Source organism: Anolis carolinensis, chromosome 4, assembly GCF_035594765.1.
Source record: "Anolis carolinensis isolate JA03-04 chromosome 4, rAnoCar3.1.pri, whole genome shotgun sequence".
Classification (NCBI taxonomy): domain Eukaryota; kingdom Metazoa; phylum Chordata; class Lepidosauria; order Squamata; family Dactyloidae; genus Anolis; species Anolis carolinensis.
In genome coordinates, this window is record NC_085844.1 from 65,738,493 (window position 1) to 65,755,876 (window position 17,384).

A 17,384-nucleotide genomic window follows, 5' to 3' on the forward strand; every position below is an offset into this window, starting at 1 on the left:
TATTTCCACAAATAACAGGCAAACAGGATGAGTCTGTATATCTTCAATGGCAGAAACCTACTGCCATGTTCACTACCAAATTATAATCTGATGTTTCCACAGACAAATAAAAATAGGAATATGTTAATCAACTTTGTAATTATTCATAGTGGATGTAAGTAAGGCCTTCTCAGATTCTGACATTCTCAAAGGCTTACCTGGAAATGGTTATTTATTTGGAATCCAGATGTAAAAACTGATCCAGGAATAGCCTCAGGGTGGGAATCTGATTTTTTTCTGACAAGGAACACATTTGTCTTATCTGAATTAACCCTCAGTTCTTAATTTTGTCTTATTGCCACCTTCAGGCAGTAATTTAGAGCACCAACAGTTTCCTTAGGACCAGATGAAAAAGGAGAAACATATTTCTGCCTTCCTGACAACACACTAAAAGCTGGCGATTTCTGACAATGCTTTTATGGAGACTAAAAGTGGCCAGGCTCTGACCTTCCCTCAGTGCTCACCAACATAGAAAATTGTGAGAAACAAAAGTTCAGCAACATCCAAAGAAGTACAGTTTGTCAACTTTTGATGCAAACATCACATTCTGTCTTGAGATTATCCTTTCCTCGTGCTTTTATTACACAGTAACAACCAAGTACTCAACATATTGTATGGATGTCAATTGACAGAGAGGACAGATGAACCGGAGTTATCCATCTTTGAAGGAAATTTTGGAATCATGACAAGTCTTCTTGAAAAGGAAAGCTCAATGAGCTTTATGGGAATTCTTGGGCTCAGAACTTGAAAACCACATACTTAAAATATAGATTCAATGTTGTTAAGTGTATCTTACTTTTTTTTTTCAGCTAAAGCTTGCTAAATTGCAGGAAGATGCACAGTTTCCCAGTTTCTGCCTTTCCCAGTTTGCTCATTTTATATTTAGCACTTAGTTATTTCATCCTCTGATATTTTTCCTCACTGAAACCTAATTTTAACCTAGTCTATACATTAAAAGTAATAAATAAAAAATTAGTCTTCTTCTGTCAAAGTGAGAAAAATATCATCCATCAAATTGGATTGGCAGATAAACAAAATTCTGTCTACTCCTGACAAGACATGATGAAGGATATATTGACTTATGGGAAAGAGAAAGTGAGCAGCAAAGCAACACAAGGTTGTATATCCCATCACAATACAGTCCTATTTCCACCTTTCAACCAGGAAATTCAAAAGTGGTTTTGTCTTCATACAAACAGATATAGTTACTAGCACAAGTAAGAAGCTGGATTGCATCAAAATCAGAAGATATTCTACTCACTGTGTTGAAATCGGGGAGGATTGTCATTAACATCAGAAATGTTGATGGTTACAGTTGTTGTTGCAGAACGTTCACTTGCTTGGCCAACTCTTGCTTGGATGAGAACAAAGTACTGATCTTGTGTTTCCCTGTCCACTGGGTAAAGCGTTCTTATGATTCCTACAAAAAATGCGACAGGAATATGAAAAGAGCCACATTGCATTACATCAAAGTTCTTTATGCTCCACCATTTTTTTCCTGTAGAGGACAAATGGATGAATAACAGATATGAGAATTCTCAGGTGCAGACACCATTTTTGTGGTTTTCCTATCATCTAGAAGCAGGGCAGTGACTCCTCCCCTGAACTGGGCATGCTCATCTTCTTTAATGTCCTTTAATAGGACCCAAACTTGGATCTGGTGGTCCCATTTGCCCCAGCTCGAGTCAAACAATTTATATTCTAAAAGCAATACAGTGGGCCCATGCTGTCCACTGAGGTGGGATTCCAGAATCCCCCAAAATCTGTGGATAGTCAGGTCCCATTGTATACAATGGCACAGTGAAATGGTGTTTGTTATATAAAATAGGGAAATCGAGATTTGCTTTGGGATTTTAAAAAATGTTATTGTGTTGTGGATTGTTGAATATATGATCTGTGGGTATGAAGGCCTGCCTAGATGGGGGATTTGAATTAAGGCTGGAAACCTTAGGCTGTGGCTTCACTAGCCAAGAATATGACATGAATAAAACCTACATCCGGCTTTCTCCGGTCCCACCCTCCAAGGCACTTGTCAGTTTCTACCTGGCTGGATCTCTAACTCAATCCCTAAAATACAAACATGCAAAGACCTGCGAGAAGAAGGACAAGCTGAGAAATACAATGACAGTGCTCTATAATGTTTCTCTGTTTTTTATGACCTGAAAATGAGTATCCCAGTAATCAGAGGAAGCCATTTTGTTATAAATGCAAGATCTACCTTGCTTGTAAAGACTTCGCCTCACAGCTTTCTTCCCATGTATCAGGGTAAGGAGAGTTGAGTCCCATTATGTGATACTATTGAGTAAACACAGATGTCTATTCTAAACAATGTGATGAACTGTATAACACAATAGTGGTTCAACACATAAGTAGTACACAATATGTATATTGGAGCATCATATACATATAACATTCATAGAAACAATACTCAGTCCTAAGGTATATAACTCAAAAATATCTAACTTAGTATTATAAATCAAACAAATTTTGTTTGATTTATAATACTAAGTTAGATACTTTTGAGTTATATACCTTAGGACTGAGTATTGTTTCTGTGAATGTTATATGTATATGATGCTCCAATATACATATTGTGTACTACTGATGTGTTGAACCACTACTGTGTTATACAGTTCATCCCATTATGTGATGTCTGAAAAATAATCCCTATGACCCCTTTTTATAAAGAAGCAGAACTGAATTTTTGACGAATATCTGGTCCCATGCTCCTCCTGAATATGTGTTTTGTTCCCAGTGTCCCCACATGAACCTACAAAAGAGATAATAGTGGGCATGTGTATTTGCTTGGGGTGCTGGTTTTCAAACTATTAATGAAAACCCTGAGAACTGTTCATAAATTTCAGCATACAATGAAATTGCACTTCTGCATGGAATTCTTTTGCTTTCATTCATAATTTACATAATTTAATTAATTGCAGAATAGAAAATGGAAAATAGAAAATGGCAGCCAAGCAGGTATTTGAAGCAATGTGCTGTACTTGAGCAAAGAAGATATGATCCAGTTCTTGGATCAAATGTTTAACCTTGTTATGTGCCTTTCAATGTCAATTTGACATCTTTAACAAAGTGTCACTAATGACCTGCTTTGCAAAGGCTCTTGAGTATTGGATCTGATGGTAAAAATGAAATGATGCTATAGCAAGTATACTACTCATTGGTTATTTATTTTTTCCACTTGTTTCTAATCAAAGTAGCTATGTGGATAACAAGCAATACCTGTTGTTGGTTCCACGGAGAAATAGGGCTGTTCTGGAGGGATGCTGTAAAATAGTCGAGCACCCATTGAATCTGGACCTCTAGCTGTAACCTGGATCACTGAAGTACCTGAACAAAAATTGGATGAGAGACATCATTGTCATGAGCTTAAAGACAGATGAAAAATGCATAGAAATATCCTCATTTTTGGAATGAAAATGATGTATTAAAAAAACAATGTAGGAAAATTGAAACTTCAAATTTCAAAACTTCAGTTTTAAACAATTGAGTTTGAACCCCTATGGATGCAAACAAGTTAGCACTGAATTAGTATTATCCCATTTTTTTCCTGAGAGATTCTTTATTGGAAACAGCCATGAGCCAGTAAGGATGTAGGAGAAGCTAAACCTGATGAATAGGATCATGGCAAATTGCAGATAATCTTATATATTTTGATCAATTTATCAAATTTTACACATTATTTTATAACAAGGGCGAAGATTAATTTGATGATTAAATCACACCAGTGCAGAACAAAGTGAGTTTTCCCATGGGAATATTTCAATGCAGAAACAGATAAACTGACAAATTTCCATATCTCTATATAGAGATAATTTTCTGTCACAAGTATACCACTTGCTTGGTAAATGTGCTTTTTAAAATGTATATTTTTATATAAACAATTTAATTTATAATGAAATTAATATATACTCAAAATATAAGTGTAATATAAGTACACAAAATAAGACACAAAAGACACAAAAGAGGAGAAAAGAATATATAGATCTATTATACACTAGAACTCTAACCTCCCAAATTTGACTATAATGAAAAGTAAAGTAAAAAAAAAAGAATTCAACTATTACAGATTAAATTAAAAATATTCTACTATAATTATTAATAACTATAATGACAGATTATTGCATTATTAGATTCCTTATCATTCAGAAATCCATAAAAGGATTCCAGTCTTTCAAAATGTTTGGCTTATCCTTTGACCATTATTTTGATAATTTGAGCCAACCCAGCATTCTTAACTATTCATTCTTCCATTGTTGGTGTTCAGCCAGTTTCCATATTGAAGCCAGCATTACTCTTGCTGCTGTTCTTATGTATGTATAAAAGACGTCATCCATATTTATTATCTGTTTTTTTATCCACGATGTCCCAATAAAACACTTCTGGCAATATTACAAAATCTACCTTTTTGGGGTTAATACATGTATCTTATATCAGCACCTTTTCATGTTCTTACAAATCCACAGCATAAGCAAAAGGAGCCTTCCTTTGCTTGACATTCTTGCATCTTTTGACATCTTATTTGGGGTTAAATGCCACCTATACATCATCTTGTACAGCTTTTCTTCAAGTTACTGCATGAAGTGAATTTTATATATTTGGACCACATTTTCCCCAGTCCTCCATATGGACATTATGCTGAAATCTATCATGTGTAATTTTTTTTTTAGAAATGTATATCTGTAGTTTCAAAAGCTATTCACAGGACATCCACCACAGCTATGGTGGGTTTATTCCAAGACCTCATATATAGATATCTAAAACCATGGATAAAAGTAAACTCTATGTTTTCATGGAATTATAGAACAGAGTTGGAAGAGATTACAAGACCTATTCAGTCATCCCCAGTCATGCAGGAATACACAATTAAATCATTCCTGACAGAAGACCATCCAGCCTTTGATTAAAAACCTAGAAAGGAGGCAACTTCACCACATTCCAACACAGTATTATTATTGTTGTTATTATTGACACAACGACGTTGTATGACACAGCAAACAAGATAGATATGCTGGGTTTCGTTTCACAAAATCACAAGTCGAACACTTCCCAAGTGTCTAGGACTGTGTGATGTATTTTCGGATGATGCGTGCAGATCCCAGCAGGGTGGCTTTTTGCAGTTGGCAGATCGTGATTTTGTCAATGTCTATTGTTTCCAAATGCCGGCTGAGATCTTTCGGCACGGCACCCAGTGTGCCCATCACCACCGGGACCACCTGCACTGGTTTCTGCCAGAGTCTTTGCAGTTCAATCTTGAGGTCCTGATAGCGGCTGGGTTTTTCCTGTTGTTTTTCGTCAATGCGACTGTCACCTGGGATGGCAACATCAATGATCCAAACCTTGTTCTTTTCCACAACTGTGATGTCTGGTGTGTTGTGTTCCAGAACTTTGTCAGTCTGGATTCGGAAGTCCCACAGTATCTTTGCGTGCTCATTTTCCAATACTTTTGCAGGTTTGTGATCCCACCAGTTCTTTGCTGCTGGCAGGTGGTACTTGAGGCATAAGTTCCAATGAATCATTTGGGCCACATAGTTGTGCCTCTGTTTGTAGTCTGTCTGTGCAATTTTCTTACAGCAGCTGAGGATATGATCAATGGTTTCATCGGTTTCCTTGCACAGTCTGCATTTTTGGTCATCAGCTGATTTTTTAATCTTGGCCTTAATTGCATTTGTCCTGATGGCTTGCTCCTGGGCTGCAAGGATCAGGCCTTCTGTCTCCTTCTTCAGGGTCCCATTTGTGAGCCAGAGCCAGGTCTTCTCCTTATCAGCTTTTCCTTCAATTTTGTCAAGGAACTTTCCATGCAATGTTTTGTTGTGCCAGTTGTCAGCTCTAGTTTGTAGTGTGGTTTTCTTGTACTGGTTTTTTGTCTGCTGTGCTTTGAGGGGTTTCTGATTTTTGACTTCAATCAAAGCAGGTTCTTCACTTTGCTTTACATATTCTGCCAGGGCATGTTCTTCTTCTTTGACTGCTTGTTTGACTTGTAAGAGTCCTCTGCCCCCTGATCTTCTAGGCAGATATAGCCGGTCCACATCGCTGCGGGGGTGCAGGGAATGATGGATGGTCATGAGTTTTCTTGTTTTTCTGTCCAAATTGTCCAGTTCCATCTGTGTCCAGTTTATGATGCCAGCAGTATATCTTATGACAGGTATGGCCCAGGTGTTTATGGCCTTGATGGTGTTGCCTCCATTGAGCTTGCTTTTGAGAATTGTTGAGGGCTGTTGTTATTATTATTATTATTATTATTATTATTATTATTATTATTGGCACAACGAGATTGTATAACACAGCAAACATGATAGATATGCTGGATTTCGTATCACAAAAACGCAAGTCGAACACTTCCCAAGTGTTTAGGACTGTGTGATGTATTTTCGAATGATGCGTGCAGATCCCAGTAGGGTGGCCTTTTGCAATTGGCAGATCATAATTTTGTCAATGTCTATTGTTTCCAAATGCCGGCTAAGATCTTTTGGCACGTTATTATTAATATCTCACTTTTTCTCTCCACAAAGGAGATTCAAAGTGGCTTACATTAAAAGCAGTGCAATAAAATTTTAAATATACAAATATGCAAACACTAAAACAGAATTAAATATCAATAGCATTAAAATGTTCCAGTTAAAATCTATAAAAACTGATTTAAAACTTATTCAAAGCACTCCTGATTTGATCTTTAAAATGTTCTAGGACTGAGAGAAGGGCCTCTCCTAAAGATCTCAGGGTCTGGGCAGGCTTGTACAAGGAAATGTGGTCAGCCAAATAGCCTGGACCTGAGCCATACAACTCTTATGGTCAGGAAGTTATTCCTTAGACTCAGGTGGAATTTCTTTTGCTGCAATTTGAATCAATTGCTCCATGTTGCCTGGGCATGGTCGACTGTCTCCGCCGTATGCTGGTGAACAAAACACACTGACAATAACTGATTTTTGGGTAAAACTGGTCACAACATTTTATTGGTTACAGAATGAAGGGTTGGCTGCCTGCATGGGTCCCGGATCAACGATCAGACAGCCCATTGCTGTCTGATCCAAAAACGTCCCGGCACAACCGACACCTGACCCGGTAGTCGGTCTCCAGCGCCACCTGGCGGTGGCCAAAAATATCCCCTCCCCCCTGATGCCAATAAAAAGGGGGGGTGGAGTATTTTACGAGATCCGCGACCCATGCCATACGCCACAAACAGTTGTGACAAAGAATGTAACATGAAAGCCAGCAGGGTGGGCGGGATGGCAAGCTGCAGCCTCAGAATGGCTGCTGAAGATCTTCTTGGGGGCGGAGCCTGGAGCGGCCCCGCCCACGGAGGGCCCTGATGGCGGGAAATCTTCCCGCCGCGCCGAGGGGGCTCCTGGGAAGAAGAAGCCCCCGATCGCCGCCATGCTGGGAGGGAGGGAGCGCCCTTCCCAGCAACCTGCAGGGCCCGGTGAGTCGGGCCCTGCCCTTTCTAGTAATCTCTGGAGCAACAGAAAACAAATGTGCTCCATCTTCAATATGAAATACGTTCATGTATATACATGGCTATCATGTCACCTTTCAACCTTTTCTTCTTGAGGCTAAGCATACCCGATTCCACAAGCTATTCCTCATAGGACATCATTTACAGACATTTCATCATTTCAGTCAGCCTTCTCTGACATGTTCCAGTTTGTCAATATCCTTCTTGAATTGTGATGCCCAGAACTGAACAAAGTATTCTAGGTGAGGTATGACCAAAGCAGATTAGAGTGATATTATTGCTTCTCTTGATCTAAAGACACTATAATCCTATTGATTGCCTAGAATTGCATTAACTTTTTTTTAACTGTCAACTCAAACTGTTAAGAATGAACTTTGGTGAAAATATTATCTGGGCAATAAAGACGACATACTCAGTCTTAAAGGCCCACATTTTGGTAAGTGCAAATAAGAATGACTGAAAGACAAAGGATTAGTAAATTGTGATATTGTGAGAAATTGCCCATGTATTTTCACTAAAATAAGCCGGTTATTATTTTTCTAAAAACGTATTCCACTTCTTCACAATTGTTGGTAATCCCTTTACATTAACTTTTTTTGCATGTATGGATACATTATTCATGTCAGCTGCTCTCTTACTTTTCCACTGGTGCTAATATAGATTTAAGGAATGGCAATAAAAGGCTTCATATAAAAACTAAAGCAAGAGTACTATATCAATCCCTAATTTAATGCCTGTGGTGCAGCTTAGAAGAGAAAACCTCAGAACAAGCAATGCATCCAAGACACACAACAGGATTCTGATAAGTTTTCGTATCCTTGAGGTTTGTAATGAGCATTTTCTCTTGCAGAACAGATAGTACAATCCATCCACAGAAGACAATTTCATCTATATTTGGGAGCTAGCCATATCCTAGATCTAAATCTGAATACCATCCCTAAAGGCCATCAGAAAGATTATACCATGAAGGAAATTTTCAGCAGGTTCTTTTTAAAAATGATGCAATGTGTAACTCATTTCTTGCTTAACTTCTAAATATAATACAAATCAACTTTCCTCCCGGAGGGACACAAGACCTACAGCCACTTTCCATAACTTTCTGTTATAGAATCACATTATCACATCTTATTCCCAGACGTTATGCTACTGAATGTTTTGCTGATAAATTAGTCAGCAGCACCCTGAGGACTTTTAGTTGCTGATCTAAAAACTATCATAATATCTGTAGCCATGTTGATAGAAAAGAAGACTGTTTTCAAGGCATCAAAAGAAACTCCCCAAATTTTAAGCTTTTCTGCCATGTCTCGTGTAACACCCCATATCACATATGGAATCATTGACTTGATTAAAATAGCAGCATGCCTTCTTAAATATATCTGATTATGTAGCATGCAGTCTTAAATGTATCTGGATGAATCACAACAAGTTTAGGAAGGCAGAAAATCATTATTAAAGTAGATAATCCTCAGGATGGTTCCTGCTTTTCAAAGTTGTTCCTCCATACAAATGGTTTTAATTTCCATGCATTATAGAAAAATATTAAATTCATATGCTCTTTACATATGCCTGCGCTCAGCTGAAGAAATATAAGAAAAACAACCTCTGTGTATTGTTAACCCACTAAATATTTTGTTATTTGAAAATTCATAATCACAATTCATTTCCTGACTGGTGCTGCACTTTTTGTTTGGGAAGGCCATTTGCAGAGACAGTAGGTAAGGAGAGATACAAACTGACTTGCTTTCACACAACACACTGAAGAGGAGCAAATGCTATTTAAAACTGATCCCTTTCCTGTGCAGGCCTCTTTCTCTACAGTGGCTCCCTTCTTTCCCTCTTTCCTAAAATCTGTGCAGGATTAGCTGGTGTTTCTAGGAGGCTGAGTAGGATTATTTGGCTCATTTGTGCTTTGCATGTGTTTTAATAACTATTATTGCCCTAATCTTCCACAGGTTAATCCATGGAAAGATTAATTTGTACTAGGTGCTGTTCGGCTTGCAAATAGGATAATTGTTCACAATTTGACACGGATGTGCAGGTGGAGGATATTAGGCACATGCTGCTTGTGTTTTTGGAGTCTCCTTTTTAGATAACCTAGGACAGAGACCAGCACTCTAGGATTACAAGACCCCATGTGCAAGATATGGCCGAATCCTTATGGTCAACCAGCTGGGAAGACCATCTTACACTCTTTATGGTGTGGCTGTGGGAGAAGAGGGGAAGTTTTGCTTCACTCCTTTCCCTAGTTTGGGAATAAGCACTCTGACAGGTTTTAGCTTGGGTAGGTTGCTACTGCACATTAGTTCCCCTCTGTTGATCATTTTTATTGAATTTAATAAATGATTGGTCTAGTTCAATGAAGCTTTTGTGTCTACCTCTTTCTTTCTTCTTTCTTTCTATAATCATGGAAAGTGTCAGATAGGTGGTAAAATAATTAAAGGTATAAAATCTTGCTCATGTTTAATTTTTTTGTAAAAAATACTCGAGTTATTACTGTCATGAAAATAATGAAATATTTAAAAATCATTTGCCACAGCCAAATTCAATAGGTGCATTTGCTGCCAACATGTGATGCCCATGTTGTGTCAGTCCAGAATGTGGCCACTAAAAATGAGGAGTTTGCTAGAAAAATAGGACAGAAACCCTAATTTAACAGTGAACAGAAGAACAAATCCAGCTTTTTCATGAATTAAGATTTCGAGTGTGGATTAAACATTTGGCCTTCTCTCATTTTTTCCAAATCACGTTGTTTCTTTCCCAAATATGACAAAAATGAACTGAAATGAATTTTTAACTATTCTTACCATCCCTAAAAATATTTATCACAAATATTGGCAAAAGTAAATGGATAATGAAACAAAATGTATACCTCCAACAGCTGTCAAACATTATTTCTGAGTTTCCAAATACATCTATGATCGTGTAACTGAAGAATGGGTTAAATCCATGTTAGTTTCAGTTAGAATGAGCCACAAAAATGACTGGGATTTAATCAAAACCAACATGAAACCTCACTGATGTGTGTGAATCAACTCTGGGAAGCCTTAACACAAATCATGTTCATTCATGCATTAATTCACATTCCACATTTTCCCCTAGAGCAGGACATTGGATTTACCTCTAAGATAGTATATTTTAAAAATAATTCAACTAATTAGTACTAGTTTATTGGGTGACCTTGGGCTAGTCTCTATCACTCAGCATAAACTGTGTTCCAGGATGGTTTTAAGGAGGGGACAGTATATCATCTAGACAGCTTTATACATAAAGTAGGATAAACCTTTTCTAAATTAAAATATTTGTGATTTTGCTAGAAAGTGGAAATTATTAAACCATATGGACAAATATCATAACAATGACTGGAACATCATGTGAAGAAAGTTTTAAATAATTTTTCAGACCTGCTAGAATACTAAGTATAAACTCTGCAACCCAATCTCGTACATTTTTAGATATGCATTGGATTTGCAGACCTTTAAGCTGTATGACACTTCATGCAAGTTAGCGAATTCTGGAGGGAAATCTATAGCCTTATATTTGCAAGAGGCTATTTGCTGTTACATTTTTACTCAATGTAATACTTCCACTTGAAATCTGAATAAAATTCAGAACTAGGAAAGTGTGCTAAATCTTAAACTAATATATATTCATTGGTAATACAGCTATTGATTCTTGAAACTCACCTGGGGATAAATATTCTGCTATAGAACCTAAAGATGCTCAGTGGAGATAGGAAAGTATCTGAACATATATAGACATTAGGAAAGAAGCAATTTTTGTAGTGAAAACTAGATTTGTGGATCTTGGACTATGGGACATTTGATATTTATTAGAAACTGAAAAAAATGCTAGCAGAACCCAAAAGTAGGTGCGGAAAGATGTCATAGCATTAATAAGATTTAGAACCATCTAAAACCTCTCCTTGCTAACTTGGGAATCTAATGCAAAAGCATCTTGGAGAGATGACCACCATACTTCTCTGAGTTAGGTTGTCCCACTATTGAATGACTCTTGCCATGAATAGGTTCTTCTTAATGTTTGGTCTGAATCACCCTTTTTTCTGATTTGAATCCATTAGTTATAGCCCTAACATCTGCAGTAATAGAAAACAATCTTGTTATATCTTCTATATGACAGTTCTTCATACACTGAAAGTTAGCAATCATATTATCCTTGAATCAATTTTTCTCCAAGCTAAATATACCCAGATCCCTCAAATATTTCCATGCCACTCATGATTTTGAGTGTGTTCCTCCATGAAAATTACAGTACTGATCCAATGCAGTAAACCATGTCTAAAAAGATAGAAGGAACATGGAGAAGGTCCAGAGCAAGGCCAGTGGTTGACTCTAATGTGTCAGACTAAAGACAGATAAACCAGACAGGAAGAAACACAAACTCTTTTCACTACTTTTAATCAGTTTGGCCGTTCTGGGTAAGGCTGGTATCAGATCAGATAGAATTAATTTGGTCTGGCTTCCATAACAGCCTTCTTAATATATGTGCAGGTGAACAGAATCAAATGAGAACTCCTAGGGAGTGGAAGTCACGTTAAGAGAGAGATAAGGCTAGGATAATTTTGATTAGGGATGAATGGACAAGGAGATAACAGATTTAATTTTCATTTGGGTTTGATAAGAATTCACCACATGTACCAATTTCTTTATATTTGGGATAGGAAAAGCTTGATTTTTTTAAAAAAATGAATATGAGCATTTACAGGTTCACTCATTCATTCCAGGCTTTTAATGCTTTGTTCTTAAAAGTCAATATGGATATTAAACCATCTGAACACTTCATTAGCATTACTACAATGACATTCGTTTTATATTTTTAATGCTTATGTGGCAAACATGTTGTGACCAGATGGTCTTCTTCATACTGGGGTAATTTACTTATCACTGCTGGGTGAGAACTTTGTTTCAATGTACAAACATGGTCACATTTCTTTATATTCATTCTAAAGCACTTGAGCAATTTGATGCAGAACATTTTTTCAAAGATTTCAAAGCTGATTGAAAAATAAACAAGTCTAGGCTACCAGTCTGACTCTGGCCACACTCCAGAGTGCTGGTTGTGACCTATGACTTATCTGATAGATAATATCTCCCTAGATGAACCTTCTTGGGCTTCTGAAATCCCAAGGAGAGGCTTTTCTCTTCTTTCCACTTCATTTGGAGGCATGGTTGCTGGAGATGTGAGATATGGTCTTCTAGTGACTGCCCCTAGGATTTAGAATATTAAAACTGCACTATGCCCATTAATGTTACCATATGAGATATAGTTTTAGGGGAATGGACTGCATCATTTCTAAATGGTGCATTTAATATTTAGTGTATGAAATAGTTCCCTTCTAGTGCATATGCAATCTGACTTGAACAGACGAAGTAAAAAATGAAAGGAGACAAAAGACATTGTAAGACGGGGGAAAGTCTACAACTATGTAGTAAAGCACTTCTTCCCCCTCCACAAAGAACATGTAATAGTATAAACCTCTGAAGATCAAAAAGAACCACTGAACATCAGAAGGGGGGATTATTTGGATAGATTAGGGGTGAGTAATTTTGCAGAAGGGGGAAAGATCCCGCAGATCCCTCTACAAACCCACAATCCTCCCACTGCAGTTCATCTCAACATGGTTGCTAGAAGTGTTACATTTCATTCTGTTGCTAGTTTAAAAGAAACAAGATAGAAAAATTGAGGTATTCAGACATAGTGGAAGTTTCTGGAGGAATTTTGTAGGTTGTACCTTTGCATCTTTAAGGGGATTTTCTACATGTTTTTCAGACAAAAGCATTTCATAGATCAGTGGTTCTCAACCTGGTGTCCCCAGATATTTTTGGCCTTCAACTCCCAGAAATCCTAACAGCTGGTAAACTGGCTGGGATTTCTGGGAGTTGTAGGCCAAAAACATCTGGGAACCCCAGGTTGAGAATCACTGTCATAGATAGATAAATAGACAGACAGACAGACAGGGTTTGGGGCAGCCTGGTGGACACATGAGTGAGCTCCAGAGTCTTTCTTCTTTAAGCTAGAACAACAGAAATTTCCATGGATCCAAAATGCTGTTCCGAGGGAGGAACAGTTCTACAAAAACACAATAACACAGCTCAAAACTGGCTTGAGAGCAGAATGTCCATAAAACATACACCCACAATGTGTACTGCAATATGCATAAAAGAGAAAAATAGTGCTTTTTAAAAAAAATCCAGGAAAGTACAAGTTCTTTGAAAAATGTGCTGCAGCTGATCTCAATATATCCCAAATCTTTGGAGAAATTGGTACTATAAAGTGCAGAACACATTGGAGACAACTACCTTTGCTGAAGCCCGGTAAAAGATCCCAAAGGGGTGGGCTGCCAAATATGGTCCAAGGGCATTGCTGGGCAGCAGGGGGCTAACTGACCCATTGAGAGGCAAAATTGAGAATCCCTCTACTCCTATGTGTTACTTTCCTCTTTTTTTCACCCTGTATGCCTCTGATGCACTAATGGGAAATAGAAAAATAACTCTATAAAGTGGATGGAAGCCTGGTTCAATGTAATTACTTTCCTGGTCTCAAATCAGTTCTGGACCTGTCAATCTAATCATTCAGCTGTGAAACTAGTTCCTTTTGGTCCACTTTCAAAATGGATTGAAAGTGTATGTAGAACTATATGTAGAACTATGTAGAACTTCCCTAGACTGATGAGGGAATTCTTTTTAAAAGGCATATTTTAATAGTGATGGCTTATTTCTTGAGCACAAAGGCAGTGACAGTAGAAAAACTGAAAGTACAATACACAATACCTTCTGCAGACATTTCAGGAACAGTGGCTTCATAAGGCCCATCCAAAAACTGTGGCCAGTTGTCAGCCAGAGAGCTGTCTTGCTTCTGTACGTCAGACTTCGTCTGGAAGAAAAATGAGTAACATTTTACCTGATTTCCAGGTAGTATTAAAACAAACCAGCATTTCAGTATTTGATGCGATAATGACTCTTTAAATAATCAGCTATGTATTTTAGACATTGATGTATATAATACATAAAAAAACAAAGATATTAATAAAATGTAAAATGTGGTGATGTGCCATTTCACTTGCAAAGAATAGGTGCATTGCTTGTCTGTAAATATGTTTTGGGCAGCAATTTCTACCTGTAGCAAAAATTAGGAGTCTCAATATTTGACAAATATTGATATTATCCTTTCTAGAAGACTAGAATCATTTGAATCATTTCATCTCTGGTGTTTGGAGGTGATGCTCAACTCCAGCCATGGGGAGGTGCTCTTGTTCCATTTTTCCATGCCGAGGAGCCTGTTGTCTCCGATCGTATTGCTGGCATGTCTGCATGGGGTGCCCTTTTACACTATTAATAATAATAATAATAATAATAATAATAATAATAATAATAATAATAATAATTTTATTTCTTAACTGCCTCTCCACATGACTCAAGGTGGGTGTAACGTAAAGCCTTAATTTATTGGCGATTTTTGTCTATGTTATTTAATGTTGATTCAGAGATAAAGGTGGGCAGGAGTTAGCTACTGATGATTGGCTATGTGTCACCATGGTAATGTAACTGCTTCTGTAGAAATGTAACCATTTTGAAGCTAGCATGAAAGGGGCGGAGCTAGCTGGATGAGAAAAGGAGGGAATGTTTTTAAAAAAAAGTTCTTGTTTCTAGTGAGGGAAACTAGAGGAAAGACTTGTGTGTGTCTGGGGTTCAGTTATTAGTGTTCTCTAGCCAGTGAACTAGAAAGAAGATGCCTGAAGTCAGTTAGGTTTAGATTTCCAGTGAGATAGAGCTGAGGAAAAGGAATACTGTTGAGACAAAGTTTCAGTCAAGTTGTAGATGTTAAAGAATGAAAGATATTGTCTATATTTTGTACAAATGAAACTGAAGAAGTAAAACTATGCAACAAATTACGCTTTTTGGACTAAAGAAACCATAAATAAATAATTCTTTGTTTTTAATAAAGACAGTGTTCCTGAGTGTGAATTGCTCTACTTAGAGTCAGCGGGAGATTCGTATTACATATTTTCCCTCAGTGTCACATCCTCTCGTACATACACACGCACAGACTCAAGTGTTTATAGCTGGCAGTGGCTGGGATCCTGAAAGAAGGATTGCCCCCTGTCATAGTGGGATTTGAGAGGTCCCATATTAAAAAGGCATGGCAAAGGTGTGGGATATTAAGAAAAGATTCCCTTAGCCTAAATGTAAAGGGGCTTTGGGCAGGGTGTCCCACATTTAATGGTGGCAGTGGTTGGGATCTTGAAAGAGAGATTTCCCCCTGCCTGTTTGAGAAGCCACTCATGTGCCTTGTTGTTGTTTGTTTTCAAAGTGAACCTTGCAGTGGGTTACAAAATAATTAAAATACAAATGTGCACACACTAAAATGTACCACCATAAAAATTACACATCAAAATGTATCTCTACAAAATACATACTAAAACACACAAAACAGAGATTAAACAAAGGACACCTAAATTTTATGTTGAAAGACTGTCTTGGTAAGCCTGCCAGAAGAGATAGGTCTTTACATGGTTTTAAAATTCTGACAGCTCATTGAGCTGTCAGAGTTCTTCCGGCAGGTCATTCCACAGTCATGGGGTGGCCAATGAAAAAGTTTGCTTTTGGGATTTCCCCCTTTTTTGGAATATTTTCTAGCCATGGATGGGGGAATCTGTGAATAGAGAGCAGACTGTATTGCTCATACTTTTAGCTTTCTGCAAGTTGAAAGACTACATTTGTTATTTTCCATAGCTCTGTTCATTTTAGAAAATGCAAATCTTCAATCAGTTCAAAAGTTCAACATGTTTAGTGACCTTTCCTTTAAAAAAGAGAGAATAAAATGGGTACCAAGTTTGTAGATGCAACAAATATAATATGATTCTGTATAAGCTCCCTTTGAAATGAGACATCATATTTCCACAATAGCTTTGAATGGCTGTGAAAAGTAATTAATGTATTTTGAGCACTTCACCCTTTGGGCCCAATTAAATTTTAGTGCTTGTTAATTAGTGGTTAAACTTTTTGCCATCCGTTCAGCGTGAACATTGCCTTGCAGGAATGTATTGCTGAGATTGAGAGATTAAAAATGGCTCTAGCTTAATTTTGTTTTGTTTTTGTAAAAAAAAAGAAGTAAATAAAAGCAACAGAGAAAAGAGAGAAGAATCACTAAGAACATTAGTGGGCAATGTATATTTTAAGTAGGTTGGGGAAAAATAATTGCTTATTGTGCCAAAGCCACGTGAATGTAATGAACCATGCAGGTTCACTGAGCTTTCTTACTGGTAAAAGGGTTTAGCATTAATCTGTTTCATTAAAATTAATGAAGGGTAAATCAGTGGCTACTTAATGTAATAGAATACCCAACAAAAGCATGTTGGTAAACTCATGCATTTTTGCTCAGTGTGGCAGCTCTGATGCAATGTCAAAGAAGAAGTAGCAGCAGCTACAAATCAACAAATATGAATAAATGAGCCCTATCCTCAACCTCAGAAGACGGAAAAAAAAACCTTTGTCCATAAACTGCTTGGTATTTTTTTCAACCAGATGTTGTCCTTTTTTAAACAGATCAATTGTAACAAAGGACCAGAAATAAATAAATGCCAATCACAACTTTGCTAATAAACAGAATAAATTATCTATTTGTATTTTTTTAACCTGGCCAGAAGTTGTTCTGCTGCAAAAAGAGGAATCCCAGACCATTCTAGCCGACAGATGATAAAATAGCAGCTATGGCAGAATTTTCAAGGACCCACAAAGAGGATATCAGCTGAGTATCTCTTTCCCTGAATTCTGAAATAAAAAATTGGTGTTCTGTGTATACAAACTTTGTTTCATGCTAAAAATTACTAAAAACATTACATATGAAATTACCTTCAGGC

General features: G+C 37.3%; 1 protein-coding gene across 1 annotated transcript in view; it reads right to left on the minus strand.

The window, feature by feature from the left end:
* The window catches only part of LOC100567780 (cadherin-19), an 88,551-nt gene that overhangs the window by 31,919 nt on the left and 39,248 nt on the right, over positions 1 to 17,384 (minus strand). Inside the window, exons 4-6 of the mRNA XM_003219698.4 lie at positions 14,296 to 14,398; positions 3,277 to 3,384; positions 1,301 to 1,459 (exon numbers count right to left, since the gene is read on the minus strand). Coding sequence (XP_003219746.2) covers positions 1,301 to 1,459; positions 3,277 to 3,384; positions 14,296 to 14,398 — 370 coding nt within the window. The remainder of the gene's footprint in view (positions 1 to 1,300; positions 1,460 to 3,276; positions 3,385 to 14,295; positions 14,399 to 17,384) is intronic.